The sequence below is a fragment of the Schistocerca gregaria genome, chromosome 1 (genome assembly GCF_023897955.1).
Source record: "Schistocerca gregaria isolate iqSchGreg1 chromosome 1, iqSchGreg1.2, whole genome shotgun sequence".
Taxonomy (NCBI): domain Eukaryota; kingdom Metazoa; phylum Arthropoda; class Insecta; order Orthoptera; family Acrididae; genus Schistocerca; species Schistocerca gregaria.
This window is the reverse complement of record NC_064920.1, coordinates 988,715,468-988,731,639: the sequence shown is the minus strand read 5'-3', so window position 1 is coordinate 988,731,639 and position 16,172 is coordinate 988,715,468. Positions and strand designations below refer to the sequence as shown.

The following is a 16,172-nucleotide window of genomic DNA, read 5'->3' as shown; positions in this document are numbered from 1 at the left end:
ATGTTGGCCTTCCTCGCAATCCAGGCGGTCAAGCCAAGATTACCATTCCCCGCAGCACACAACGTTTCACCGCCGCGCCGTACGGTGGTCGCTGAAGCATGTCCGGGGGTTACGGTGACAGGACACTGGAGGCGCAGACCAGTCCCCAGCTCAGGACCCCGGGGTCGCCAAGCCCGTACTCAGCAAGTGAATGCTGAGCCCCTGGGGGATTGTAGAAAAAGATGTCGCTTGTAGAAATCACGGGTTCCAAGGAATAGATGCAGATTGTGAAAAGTTTCTGAGAGTGGAAGGTTTCTCACCATCTCAACTGTCGCTTTTCCTCTTGTACGGGCTAAGAAAATCACCTACATTTGTCGAAGTTGCGGCTTTGCTTAGTGACAACATCGCTTTCTCATAGCGTGGCTAGAACTTATTCTAACCGAATTGAATGTTCCTTGCGAGTATTGGAGAAGCTCAGTATGTCATCGAGATATGTGTCGCAGGACGGAAACTGAAGGAGCAGCCTGTCAATAAAACGTTGCCACGTTTGTGCGGCGTTCTTGGGGCCGTATGGCATAAAGGGGCACTCGTATTTCTACAATCAAAAGGGGGTGAAGACCGCCATTTTCTGTATGTCGTCAGGACACACTGAAATTTGTAAATACGCCCTCTTGCAGTCAATTACAATGAGTAATACTGCGCTGGCGAGTGCACGCATAAGTCCTGGTTGCTGGGTGTAGGGTAGCTGTCAAGTGCAGTTCAGGAATTGAGTGCTATATAGTCTCCGCAAAGACTGATTGAACAACCTGATCGCCACGTCGCGGTAACCAATGTACGAAGGAGATGGCACGGTGCAGTAGAACAGTTCCCAGTGATATGTGACATGATTAATGTAATACACTTTATTCGAAGAATAACAATACAACAGGATTTCATGGAACACTGGTCGAGAACTCACTGACTCTTCTCCCTATCTCCAAAAACCGCGTAGAGGTCGATATTCCCACACCTTTCTGCCTCTTTTTATTTTATTTGACAGCTTATTTAGTACTTCATTTCTTTTAGTTGAGTGTCTTTGACTCTAACATCGTATTAAAAAAATCGTAATGTTTAATAATCGTGTTGCCTACTTTATGGGACAGGGAATATTACATATATTTAATTTTTACGTCGGTTTTGTGTATACAGCGTTCTGGGAGAATAAAGAATCTTCTCAATCAATAAATCTTAGAGAACTCGAGATTTATGTTCTGAGTTACCTTATTTTCTGGTAATTTATTTCAAATTGCGCACTTTTACTACTTCTTCATATGTAAGTAAACCACTTTCTTTTCATGCAAATTACGCCATATGTACCGGAGGATACTAGTTAACGACGGAGATAGTTGCAAATGAGCCTCTGTCTGCTCGTACTGATAAACTAGAAAATGAACTTATATGGTACGCAGAGGTGACAACATCTACTTAATATTACGTACAGGTACTGATATGAATCTCGTAACGTTGCAGTACTACAAGTGCCTGCACTGTACTTTATTAAAGCTACTTTTGCTGCTGTTCCATCCTCTAGCCAACAGGGGGAAAGCTGGTGAAACTTTGTAAACATGCACTAAACATACCAGCTTCACTGTCACCGAAGAAAAAAGAAGAGAAAAGCACAGAAAGGAAAAGGTCGTATCTGCGATGAAATTAAGACGCCTGAGAAAGAATTAACATTACTGAGAAAAAATGATAAACAATAACGCTGAAAACAAAAAAACAAATTACTGGTTCATGCTTTACGAAGATGCAGGAAACAATGACATAGCCATTAGTTTCGACTACTGCTAAAATAATAACTAAAACAATCCAAATGATACAAAAATTATTTATAGGCACACGAATCAAATATCTCGACAAATGCAAGAAGAGAACTCATTGGAGTCGGGAAGATCCACGTAAGACCTTGCTTTCACGTTCTTTGGCCAGGGAAACTTACATTTATATAAGTAAAATGATACCCTTACCGGGATTACCAAAAATATTGATATCTAATTGTTTTCGGTGTCCACCTGGCATTTTAATTAATCTCCAGTTTCTGTATAACAACGTCGAGTGATTGGAATTATGCGTTTTGTTGTTACTTCATCTCTGCCTGAAAAGATGTCGAACACTGTTGCCGACTGTGACCCACAAAATATGTTTACTACAAGGATAGCTGGCCGCTGTGGCCGAGCGGTACTGGGCGCCTCAGTTAGTGCATTTAACAGAAGGCACTAAATAAGTGGAATTAATCATATTCTCACGACTGTACCTGCTTACGCGACACTTTAAGCGAGGAAATCCATATCACAGTTTGCACACATGTTAGACATAACAAAGTTTAAATATGCTTCCTCATAAACAAAAAAATAATAGGGCAAGTGCTAAAATAACCAGCAGCAGAAAATACAAGTACTAAATTTACTTGACTTTAGATTCAGGTGTTCATACTGCTAATTAAACATTTCCGTTCATTCAGAATTTCACATAGTCATCCATAAGAAAATACTGACCCAGTTACACCACAAAATTGTTTGAAAAATACTGAAGGACTAAACTTCAATTAACAATAGTCAACACACTTATTCAAAAGGAGTTGTCAGCAACATTTAAGTAACATAGGGCAACCCTCAAAGTAATCACCAATACGATAAAAGGATAAATAGCATTATTTAAATAACTAACTTTGGCTGCTGTAACTAGACTTAAGCGACCAAATTACACAAGCGATAAATAACGCAGAAAACCACCATTGCCGGCCGGAGTAGCCGAGCGGTTCTAGGCGCTTCAGTCTGGAACCGCGCTGCTGCCGTGGTCGCAGGTTCGAATCCTGCCTCGGACATGAATGTTTGTGATGTCCTTAGGTTAGTTAGGTTTAAGTAGTTCCAAGTCTAGGGGACTGATGACCTCATATGTTAAGTTCCATAGTGCTTAGAGCCATCCGAACCATTTTACTACAAGGAAAATTCTTATGCTTACTGCGCACGCAGTATTATTGACGGAAGGTTAGAAGTTCTCTAAGGGAAAACATTGAGCAATAGAATATATATGTCAAGAGTAGTCATAATCTATAGTTTCACTCTTGTATTTGCAAGGAAAGCCACACTTATTTTGAGTTTCACGGCCGTACGAAGAAGCAACGTTCAGTCCCCGTGTATAATTCATTACATTGTTCGTCAGGTTTCTTAAATGTATGTTAGTTTAAGCGGAACAGCAGAAGGCGAGAAAACTTCTGCACAGGCACTGCGTCTCGCCAGTGAAGTGGAGCGTGACGCCCAATCGCTGCCGCACGCATTGGCCCAGTCTTCTGTGTAGTAATCTTGAGTTGTTACCGCTCAGTCCCGGTTGTGGTCAGTCGCCAACGACCGGTCGGAGAAAGCGAAGTAGTGCACTGAAACTTGCAGGCGGGTGTCGAAACATTGCTGAACAGTAATTGGTCGTCCAAAATTGAAGTCTTTTTTTCGGATCTCGTAACATGATTTTATTACTATGATTCAGTAACACCTTTCGCCAAGGGATGTTATAAGCCAATAGCGGCAGATTACCAAAACCGAGTGTTATATAATAGGCGTCAATGAGAAGGGTAATTATCAGCGGACTGACGCAATGCGGCAGGAACCTTACAACATGGAGGATACGATTATTTTTTCCAGTCATCAGCCACTGAGGACTTGATGTAGTCCGCCACTAATTCCTCTCCTGTGACAACTCCCATCTTAGAGTAGGACTAGCGACCTACGGCCTCAATTACTATATTTGCTGGATGTATTCCTATCTCTGTCTTCCTCTGCAGTTTTACCTTCTACAGCTCCCCTACATTCCGGTCCTTTCTTCTCTGCAGTGTTTCCCTTTGTATTCCTGCAGAGAAACTCCACATTCCTTACCTTATCAGTCCACCAAATTTTCAATATCGTTCTGCAACACCACATCTCAAATACTTCTATTCTCTGCTGTTCCGGTTTTCCTCCAGTCAATATCTCATTGCCGTTAATGCGTACCGAGCGAGGTGGCGCATTGGTTTGCACACCGGAGTCGCATTCGGTAGGATTTCCCTAGATCCCTCCAGGCGAATGCTGGGATGGTTCCTTCGAGAGGGCAAGGCCGATTCCCTTTCCTATGCTACCCCTAATCCGAGCTTTTGTTCCGTCTCTAATGACCTCGTCGTCGATGGGACGTTAAGCGCTGATCTCCTACTCCTTCTCCAAAAGTCCATTCTTAAATTTCTTCCTCAAATGAAGACCTACACTACTGTTCTAAGTATTGCACATCCCTTGAGAATTTTGATACAGAACTTCTAAAAAACCACTCGTCCTTGAAGTTTCGAATATTTATTAAAGAAGGATGTGAGAAGGTACATTATAATGAAGGACAGGATTGTTTCTAATGTTTTAATTCACGGAAAAATTCAACAGTACGTACATAGCTGTCCAATGATGTGTCACGTCACTGTGATATCGAATATATTAATATTTTGATAAAATTTCGTTTTAATTTGATCATTTGCATGCATTATTCAGTAGTCATACTTCAAATGATTTTAGTATTTTGTAAGATCCCCTTGGTCCTTACAACAGCATTCAGGCATGGAGTCGATCAATTTTCTAATGGTACTGACGTCAATTTTATGGTGCCATACTTTCACAGACATCTCCGACAGCGTCTGTTTTGTTGCACGCTTCTTCTTCTGAACCCCTTTCCCAATAAGCAGCCATAAATGCTCAGGTGGATTAAGGTCTGACGAATTTACCGAGCACTGAAGTTCTCTGACACCTAATTCAGTAATGACAGAACGAACCTGATATGACAGGTTTGGACGATATGTAATATCGGTAACCTTGGAAATTGTATTACAAAGATAAATAACCAAAACGAACCTTTTTTATGTGTGTGATGGAGCCATATCTAGATGGAAAATCTACTGCTAATGCGGCAAAGCATCACGTGCAGTGAACATTACTATAGTGAGCACAAACGCTTTCAACACCATGGTAAGTTATTGCTCCCCACAGCATTACCGATGGAGCATGTTTCATGGTCCGCAAAAGGCAGTCAGGATCCATCCTTACATTGGGTTCATACCTGACGAACTGTTGTCTGTCACTCATCATGAAAAATTTGCTTTCATCTGAAAACGCCACAATTCTCCACTGCTCTATAGTCCTGTTTATGTGCAGTTTTGACCATACCAGCCTCTTTTTCCTCACTGCGAGAGTTAAAATTCAGATTCTTTATTCACCATTGACCACCTGAGGTGGAATAGGCAATTAACATGGATATCATATAACATTTTCCTTGAATAGTACCTTAAAGATAAATGAGCATTGCAAATAGTGCCCATCGATGATAACATACACCATAACATAAGATAAATACATTCAGTGACATCACATAATGAAATCCTTAAAAATTAATGTCAGTCCATTTTATATTCATAAATTCTGTTATATTGTAAAAAGGATTGATTAGTAAACAGTTTAGTAGAAGCTACTTATGTAAGCCGACCGAGAAGAAAATGGAAGTTTATTAAATATTTTTAGACTATTGAATAGATGGGAATTCCCTGTTCTTGTCAGCCTGTGCCTAGGTATGTCTAATTTTGTTTACCCTCTGGTATTATGGTGGTGTATGTTTTTCCTCATTTCAAAATCTGCTATATTGTTTTTTGCATACAATGCTGAGGCGTATATATAAAATTAAGAACTGTCAATATTTTCAGCTGAATGAACAGTGACCAGCAGTGCTCTGATCTACCAGAATTGCTCATTGCCCGTATCACTTTCTTCTGAAATTTTAGAACTTCGGTGATGTGAAAAGAGTGTCCCCATATCAGCAGTCCATACTCTATATGTGACTGAAAGAATCCAAAATAAATAACTCTTAAATATTCGTTTGTCACCAGGTCACCAGGCTTCTCAGTTTCCACATTAAATACGTAACTCGAGACAATTTTGTGCAGGTATGGTTGACGTGTGTTTCCCACGTTAACTTAGAGTTTACATGAATTCCTAGAATTTTAACTGCTTTCACCTCTACCTCTTTTGACGATCCTAGTATAATCTGTTGGTTTTTATCAGGATTGCAAAGCAGTGTATTGGATGAGAACCAATTTAGTGCTGCTTCAGGCCATCTTGCATCATATCTTGCAGAACTGATATGTTTTCATGCTGAGCAAAGTTGTGTCATCAGCATAACAAATAACAGTATTGGAGATACAATGGGGTAAATCACTGACGGAAATTATAAAAAAGATGGGCCTAAAGACAGAACCTTGTGGGAAGACTGTCTTAACTTCTAGCAATTGTGAGTCTTTGTTTCTGACAGAGGCAAACTGCTTTCTGTTGTTTAGGTATGAATCATTTACTGCCAAAGCAGAGTCTTGTACATTGCACAGCCTTTTCCTAACAACTGTGCCTCTTGCCATGCTTTTGCCTGTTCAACTGAAGCAGCACTCGCGCTTTTTCCGGCCTCAGTCGACGGAGTATCATATCCTCCAGGGGCGAAGTAGAGCGTGGGTACCCGCTTCATGGTAAGTTTTCCACGTTTCCTGTGGCCATTAAATTGTGCAGATTTCGACTCTCAGCTGACCTCAATCCAGCAATACTTTCAGACGAGAGCCAGCAAAGGCCAAACTTACGTCAACACAGAGAACTTTCTGAGGCAATAATCAGCAGGATTCTTGCTAGGCATTGACGAAAAGCACCAAAAGAGAGAACATTTCTGCGCGAAGATGTGTAACTAACAAGAAAAAGAAGAACATAACCCCAACCATGTGCGTGCAATATTTTAGGACAGTAATGTACTTTGATGCTACCAGACTTCTCTCGGTCAAAAAAAAAAAAAAAAAAAAGTTCAAATGTGTGTGAAATCTTATGGGACTTAGCTGCTAAGGTCATCAGTCCCTAAGCTTACACACTACTTAACCTAAATTAACGTAAGGACAAACACAGACACCCATGCCCGAGGGAGGACTCGGACCTCCGCCGGGACCGGCCGCACAGTCCGTGACTGCAGCGCCGCATACCGTTCGGCTAATCCTGCGCGGCTCTCTCGGTCAGAAATATCATTTTTGTCACTGCTAGTCTCCTTTTTATGTCCTCCTTGCTCCATCCGTCGTGAGTTATTTTGCTGTCTGGGTACAAGAATTCCTTAATTTCATCTACTTCGTGACCACCAATTACGATGTTAAGTTTCTCGCTGTTTTCTTTTTGCTACTTTTCATTGCTTTCGTCTTCCTTCGATTTACTCTCAATCCACATTCTGTACTCGTTAGTTTGTTCATGCCATTGAGTAGATAATTAATTCTTCACTTTCACTGAGGATGGCAATGCCATCAGCGAATCGTATCATCGACACCCTTTCACGTTGAATTTTAATTCCACTCCTGAATCTTTCTTTTATTTCCATTCAATAGTAGGGGCGAAAGACTACATTCCTGCCTTACACCCTTTTTAATCATGCACTTCGTTCTTGATCTTCCACTCTTATTTTTCCGTCTTGTTTCTTATACATATTGTATATTACCCGTCTTTGCTTATGAGATATCCTATCAATTTGTCAATTTTTCTTTAGTCTTGCTTCAGTTATCAACCATAAAGTCAGAATGCCTCTGTCTCTTTACCTTTCCTCCAGCAGAACTGATCGTCATCTAACAGATCCTCAAATCTCTAACAATGAAAGATCCAGATCCTCAATTTTCTTTTCCAGTTTTCTGTATATTATTCTTGTCAGCAACTTGAGACATAGCACATTAATTTAGAATGTAACATTTTCTGTTAAATGCAGTCTGATGTATTCACTGCATACACACGTCAGAAATAGATTTAAGACACATGCATATGACAGAGGCGGGACTCGATCCGTAACCTGGGCTTTATGAGAAAGCGACGGATGACTATATACCTTCCTCTTCTTTAAACATTTTATTTCAGGTAAGTCATTAGGTATAACGTGTCTTCTGGTAACGACTAACAACTCGTTCATGTCAACCACCCATTTCCGGTAAGCTCACAAACTTGGAGAACTCTCGATGTCTGCCTCCTCACGGTGCAATCTTAATTTCCACTAATTTAACATCTCTCGGCCAGACGTGCGCGTTATCCGTTTCACAATCAAGTAAGTCGTATTTCATATACGTTTATTTTACGCTATTACCATGTAAATGTAGAGGCGGGCCAGCATTTGTCCGAATAGAAAAAAAAGTTACGTACAAATGGAGATTGGCTGAGGAACCATATTTTCAAACAACTGATTTTGCTGGACGGTCTAATATGAACTCGTATTTTGCTACTTACTGTGGAACATAACGGTTAATGTAATATACTATGGAAATGGTACATATGATTCTTTGTAAACTTGTTAGCGTTAATGCTGTTACTGTTGTTGTGATCTTCAGGCCAACGACTGGTTTGATACAGCTCTCCACGCTAGTGCATACTGTCTTCTCTGTTTAACTATTGCAACCTCAGTGTACCTAAGCCTTGATCTCTCTCTATAATTCTTCCCCCGAACATCCCTCCGCTAGCAAACTGACAATCCCTAATTGCCTACCAGTGATCCCTTCTTTTCGTCAACTTGTGTCATAAAATAGTTTTTTTCGCAGTTTGATTCAGTGCCTCCTCAATGAAAAGTCCTCATTACTGATCCGATCTACATACCTAATGTTCAGCATTCTTCTTTAACACCACATTTCAAAACCTTCTGTTCTCTTTTTGTCTGATCTGTTTTTCGTTCACGTCTCAGTTCCGTACAAGCCAGCACTCGGGAAACTCCAGAAAAAAAATTCTTAAAATTGTGTATGTTCGATGTTAACATATTTTTCTTCTTCATAAATTGTTTTACTGCTACTGCCGGTCTGCATTGAACACGGGGTAGGATTAAAACGTAATGAGATTTTTTGAATTTCGTGGGCTTTATACATCTGATTTTAAATTTTTATTTTAATTTGTTTGTATACATGTTCCTGACGTATTTTTGAATTTTCAGCTCTTTTGAATAGTAAGTTTATTGTTGACAGTTGAAAAGGTTATACGTGTTCTCGAGTCCTCGGCGAATTTTTACTTTCGTAAAAGATGGATCAAAGAATCTGCATTAAATTTTCTCCGGTAAATGGAATAAAGTGCACACCATATTCGAAATGTTGACTGTAGTTTTTGGTGATCTGTTATGAGTAAGACAAGAGTTCACAAGTGGCAGAAGCGTTTCAAAGAGGATCGAGAACACGTTGAAGAAGACGACCGCCATGGACGCCCTAGCATATAAGTTACTGACGACAATGTGGAAGAAGTAAAGAAAATGGTTCTGGAAAATGGCCGAATCACTATCAGTCAGGTTGCTAATGATGTCGGCATATTCTTGGGCTCACACCAAGCAATTTTTTTTCGGCTGTTTTAAGCATGAAACGTGTAGCAGCAAAGTTTGATCCGAAATCGTTGAATTTCGACCAAAAACGACGTCGACAACGATCAAGCACTTCTAATGAACATTATAACACATGGCGAAACGTTGTTGCGCGGGTATGACGTCGTAACTAAGCCCCGTCATTCCAGTGGAAATTGCCTGATGAGACAAGGCCGAAAAAGTTCGACAAGATGCGAAGATTCCTCTCGCTGTTTTCTTCGATTACAATGGGACAGTGCACCATGACATCCTGCCTCATGGTCATATGGCCAATAAGGAACACTACCTTGAATGAAGTAATGCGCCGTTTGCGGCAAAACCATTCGTGGAAACTACATCACGATAATGGTCCCCCTCATACCTAAAAGCTTGTTCGTACCTTTTTGGCAAAAAACTAAACCTTTGCGTTGTCTCAGCCATCGTATTCGTCGGACATGACTCCCTGCACTTGTTTCTATTCCCGAGGCTGAAAAGAACCATGGAAGGACCACGTTTTGCCGACACTGATGAGAGAAAAACATTATCGCTGAAGTAGCTGAGCACCACAACGAAAAGTGAGTTCCAGAAGTGCATCCAGGATTGGAAAAAGCGCTGGCATAAGTGTATTGCACCTGAGAGGGATTAATTCGAAGGGGACAAATTTGATGTTGATGAATAAATAGAGAACCCTTAATAAAAACAAAAATTCTCGTTACTTTTTGATCATATGTCGTATACTCTCCACTTCTAGTACCACTGTTACTGTAAGTGTATCATTTCCTTACACAATTCCCTCAGCATCGGCCGATTTGATTCGACTTGATTTCATTACCTTTCTTTTACTTTTATTGACATTAATCTCAAAGTCTTTTCAAAGAAATTTCACATTTCGTTAAACACCTTTGTTGTCTCTGTCAGAATTACAATATCATCGACCAGCTTCAAAGTTCTTATATCTTCTTGCTGAACATTCATCGGCGAGCCCCAAAGTTTTTGTATCTTCTTAGCTTTTGAAATGTGGTGCTGCAGAAGAATGCTGAAGATTAGATGGATAGATTACATAACTAATGAGGAGATATTGAATAGAATTGGAGAGAAGAGGAGTTTGTGGCACAATTTGACTAGAAGAAGGGATCGGTTGGTAGGACGTGTTCTGAGGCATCAAAGGATCACCAATTTAGTATTGGAGAGCAGTGTGGAGGGTAAAAATCGTAGAGATGAATACACTAAGGAGGATGTAGGTTGCAGTAGGTACTGGGAGATGAAGAAGCTTGCCCAGGATAGAGTAGCATGGAGAGCTGCATCAAACCAGTCTCAGGACTGAAGACCACAACAACATAGCGAACATTAATTTCCTTTCCAAATTTCTCCGTGGTTTTGTTTTATTGCTTACTCAATACAGAGTTTGAATAGCATTGAGGATAAGCTACAGCGTAGTCTCACTCCTCCCTCAACAACAGCTTTGCTCTCATGATTTTGCTTATTTTTATTTCATGTTATTTCGGTAATCAAAGGCCACTAACATAAAATGGAAATACCTATCCTTATATCTATAGCAAATCTTTTGTGAGTAATGACACCTTCCTGTGAAAGATAAAATCGAATAGGAGACGTCGTTTATGTCTGACTTTCAACCAGAAATACAGAATACACTTTCCGTGTCATGGAGGACAGTGTTGAACGTCCATCTGAATGTCAGCAAAAACTGTTTTATTTTGTAGTACCTGGTCGTTATAACTGAAGTGCTTCTACTCACAGAGGCCCAGTGCGGGCTGTAATTATCGTATGGCAGCGTAATTTGGTAGATATTCTACTGTGTTAATGCAAGACTAATTTACGCTGGACAAAAATTACTTCTAATTTTGACCATGAGAAACAAATATGGCGGTGTGAATGGAAGAAAGACGTGCAGAAATGTTTTCATATGCAATGGATTTGAAACGGGACGTAGATAGAAGAGGTCAAATGGTTCAAATGGCTCTGAGCACTATGGGAGGTCATCAGTCCCCTAGAACTTAGAACTACTTAAACCTAACTAACCTAAGGACATCACACACACCCATGCCCGAGGCAGGATTCGAACCTGCGACCGTACCAGCAGCGCTGTGTCAGACTGAAGTGCCTAGAACCGCACGGCCACTCCGGCCGGCACAGAAGGGGTCAAACAAGTGAGAAGGGCATAATGTTATTAACTGCTGTTTACACAGTTTCTTCAGTATGAGCGCCAGAGACATAGACGACATACTGTACAGGGTCACATTTTCACATGGCTGCCAAAATCGAAACTATTTTTTTTTCTTGCTAAGTCGGTTCCAGAATAACGCATTAGAATGTAAACTGAGCCTCAGTGCCATGCGATAATTACAGCCCACACTGGACTTCTGTGAGCACGTGCAGTTAATTTTAGCCACCCAGTATATCGGGCATTATTCCCCAAATTGTTTTAATAGCGTTTGCCTACGACAGGTGACCGGCGCAGGCAGCAGCCTGGGTAGGGAGTTGGCGGCGTACCTGGCACTCTGCGGATGCCACCTCATCTGTGTAGACGACGACATCGACGCCGCCACAGTCACCGCTGACGTCATCAACGCTAAGGTGAGGCCTCCATCTCCTGTTTCATCGACTTATTCGGCAAGCAGTGCTTCTCGAGAATCTGTTCATGCAACCCTCTTCAGTTTTTTTCATCATAATTATCCCACTGACTTCCCTTCTTTTGGCTGCTTAATGAATATAACGTTCATATTGCGACTGCATTTCAGGATACCTACGTAAAGACTAGAAAGTTGCGCAGGTCGCATTAATAGTGCAGCACGTAAATCCGCTAAATAATAGACCATGCTGTTGACATCGATTTGCAGTAGGATTTTGGAATATTTACTGCAACCCAACAATAGAAAATAGCTCGAAAAAAGAACTACATATTGATATATATACGCTTCTGTGCAATGAACACTTTTCAATGATAATTTATTGCAGGGACCTGCTCGAGTAGGCTATCACACAGCAGGCTAGCTGGGCAATGTAATCCACACCAAATATCGAATTCCTGCGGCGGATAAAAGTTCGTAGCTGGGACACTGGCCAGCTTGAACGTCGTTTTTATGCGTTTTCCAACGCTGTTTTAGGAAAATGCTAGGCTGGGCCCCACAGTCCGCCTTAGAAAATACAATACTCAAATAGTTAAATTTCGACCACACGCAGAACAAAGTTTACACAGTTCACAGACAGCAGAACTTTAAGTAGAGTGGAGCCCTATACTCAGCGGGGTAAATGCTGACGAAAAGAGAAACAATATTAATTATCCAAGAATATGCCATAAGGGATTAGTGAATGAAAGTAGGAATAGTAAGTCGATTTGTTCACATTTTTATCCCCAAAATATGATATTGCAAAAGTTGCACAGCTTAGAGGTCTAAAACGCCTGAAAATGTAGGATAGTGAGTTTTTTTATTGATTTGTCCACATGCATGTATTTCTCATGTTGTGGTCAGTCCTTGTGAAGTACTGAATTGGATTATTACGTTTTATGTTCATTCAGTCCATCAGTAGATAATCAATTATTAATTTTTAAGACAAAATTATGTACCTGATGGAAATACATTTTCCTGTCTCGACTTTATCTTCGGTAATTAGAAGATGACGAAATGTCTCCTGCTTACGAAGCAGATGCGCTAACTGTTACCTTAGAATAATAGCTAATACAGCTGCATGAACCACCCTACTCCACCGATCTCCCTAACACAAACTTCAGTTCACCCCTTCAGCCCATTTTCGCCTTCTTAAATTGTGTCAAGGAAAATACAATTCCATCAGATCAGTAGATCTATGCCTGAAATACAGGCAGGGTTTCCCCATTACGTACAAAGCTGGGGTACTATTTCAATACCGGAGAGCCTTGACAATACTGACAATTTAAGAAGGGTAAATGGGCCGAAGGCGTGAACTGAAATTTGTCTTGTGGAGGGCGATGGACTAGTGTAGTCCTTGCAGATCTATCAGCCATTCTGCTATGCTAATGAATGGTTAGCATATCTGCCTAGTAAGCAGAAGACCTGGGTTGAAGCCCCAACTGACCCATCAATTTTAACTCATTTCTTCAGCTTCTGTCATTGTTGTTGTTGTTGTGGTCTTCAGTCCTGAGACTGGTTTGATGCAGGTCTCCATGCTACTCTATCCTGTGCAAGCTGCTTCATCTCCCAGTACCTACTGCAACCTTCATCCTTCTGAATCTGCTTAGTGTATTCATCTCTTGGTCTCCCTCTACGATTTTTACCCTCCACGCTCCCCTCCGGTACTAAATTGGTGATCCCTTGATGCCTAAGAACATGTCCTACCAACCGATCCCTTCTTCTGGTCAAGTTGTGCCACAAACATATCTTCTCCCCAATCCTGTTCAATACTTCCTTATTAATTATGTGATCTACCCATCTAATCTTCAGCATTCTTCTGTAGCACCACATTTCGAAAGCTTCTATTCACTTATTGTCCAAACTATTTATCGTCCATGATTCACTTCCATACATGACTACACTCCATAAAATACTTTCAGAAACGACTTCCTGACACTTAAATCTATGCTCGATGTCAACAAATTCCTCTTCTTCAGAAACGCTTTCCTTTCCATTGCCAGTCTACATTTTATATCCTCTCTACTTCGACCATCATCAGTTATTTTGCTCATCAAATAGCAAAACTCCTTTATACTTTAAGTGTCTCACTTCCTAATCTAATTCTCTCAGCATCACCCGACTTAATTCGACTGCATTCCATTATCCTCGTTTTGCTTTTGTTGATGTTCATCTTATATCCTCCTTTCAAGACACTATCCATTCCATTCAACTGCTCTTCGAAGTCCTTTGCTTTCTCTGACAGAATTACGATGTCATCGGCGAACCTCAAAGTTTTTATTTCTTCTCCCTGGATTTTAATACCTACCCCGAATTTTTCTTTTGTTTCCTTCACTGCTTGCTCAATATATAGATTGAATAACATCGGGGATAGACTACAGCCCTGTCTCATTCCCTTCCCAACCACTGCTTCACTTTCATGTCCCTCGACTCTTATAACTGCCATCTGGTTCCTGTACAAATTGTAAATAGCCTTTCGTTCCCTGTATTTTACCCCTGCCACATTCAGAATTGGGAAGAGAGTATTCCAGTCAACATCGTCAAAAGCTTTCTCTAAGTCTACAAATGCTAGAAACGTAGGTTTGCCCTTCCTTAATCTAGCTTCTAAGATAAGTCGTAGGGTCAGTATTGCCTCACGTGTTCCAACATTTCTACGGAATCCAAACTGATCTTCCCCGAGGTCGGCTTCTACTAGTTTTTCCATTCGTATGTAAAGAACTCGCGTTAGTATTTTGCAGCTGTGACTTATTAAACTGATAGTTCGGTAATTTTCACATCTGTCAACACCTGCTTTCTTTGGGATTGGAATTATTATATTCTTCTTGAAGTCTGAGGGTATTTCGCCTGTCTCATACATCTTGCTCACCAGATGGTAGAGTTTTGTCAGGACTGGCTCTCCCAAGGCCGTCAGTAGTTCCAATGGATTGTTGTCTACTCCAGGAGCCTTGTTTCGACTCGGATCTTTCAGTGCTCTGTCAAACTCTTCACGCAGTATCGTATCTCCCATTTCATCTTCATCTACATCCTCTTCCATTTCCATAATATTGTCTTCAAGTACATCGCCCTTGTATAGACCTTCTATATACTCCTTCCACCTTTCTGCTTTCCCTTCTTTGGTTAAATCTGGGTTTCCATCTGAGGTCTTAATATTCATACAAGTGGCCCTCTTTTCTCCAAAGGTCTCTCTAATTTTCCTGTAGTCAGTATCTATCTTACCCCTAGTGAGATAAGCCTCTACATCCTTACATTTGTCCTCTAGCCATCCCTGCAGAGCCAATTTGCACTTCCTGTCGATGTCATTTTTGAGACGTTTGTATTCCTTTTTGCCTGCTTCATTTACTGCATTTTTATATTTTCTCCTTTCATCAATCAAATTCAATATTTCTTCTGTTACCCAAGGATTTCTACTAGCCCTCGTCTTTTTACCTACTTGATCATCTGCTGCCTTCACTACTTCATCCCTCAAAGCTACCCATTCTTCTTCTATTGTATTTCTTTCCCCCATTCCTGTCAATTGCTCCCTTATGCTCTCCTTGAAACTCCGTACAACCTCTGGTTCGTTTAGTTTATCCAGGTCTTATCTCCTTAAATTCCCACCTTTTTGCAGTTTCTTCAGTTTTAATCTACAGATCATAACCAACAGATTGTGGTCAGAGTCGACATCTGCCCCTGGAAATTTCTTACAATTTAAAACTTGGTTCCTAAATCTCTGTCGTACCATTATATAATCTATCTGAAACCTGTCAGTATCTCCAGGCTTCTTCCATGTATACAGCCTTTTTTATGATTCTTGAACCAAGTGTTACCTATGATTAAGTTGTGCTCTGTGCAAAATTCTACTAGGCGGCTTCCTCTTTCATTTCTTTGCCCCAGTCCATATTCACCTACTACGTTTCCTTCTCTCCCTTTTCCTACTACCGAATTCCAGTCACCCATGACTATTAAATTTTCGTCACCCTTCACTATCTGAATAATTTCTTTTATTTGATCATACATTTCTTCAATTTCTTCGTCATCTGCAGAGCTAGTTGGCATATAAACTTGTACTACTGTAGTAGGTGTGGGCTTCATATCTATCTTGGCCACAATAATGCGTTCACTATGTTGTTTGTAGTAGCTTATCCGCATTCCTATTTTCCTATTCATTATTAAACCTACTCCTGCATTACC

General features: G+C 40.7%; 1 protein-coding gene across 1 annotated transcript in view; it reads left to right on the top strand.

The window, feature by feature from the left end:
• The window catches only part of LOC126278065 (uncharacterized), a 310,230-nt gene that overhangs the window by 150,049 nt on the left and 144,009 nt on the right, over positions 1-16,172 (top strand). The window contains exon 3 of the mRNA XM_049977894.1: positions 11,842-11,970. Coding sequence (XP_049833851.1) covers positions 11,842-11,970 — 129 coding nt within the window. The remainder of the gene's footprint in view (positions 1-11,841; positions 11,971-16,172) is intronic.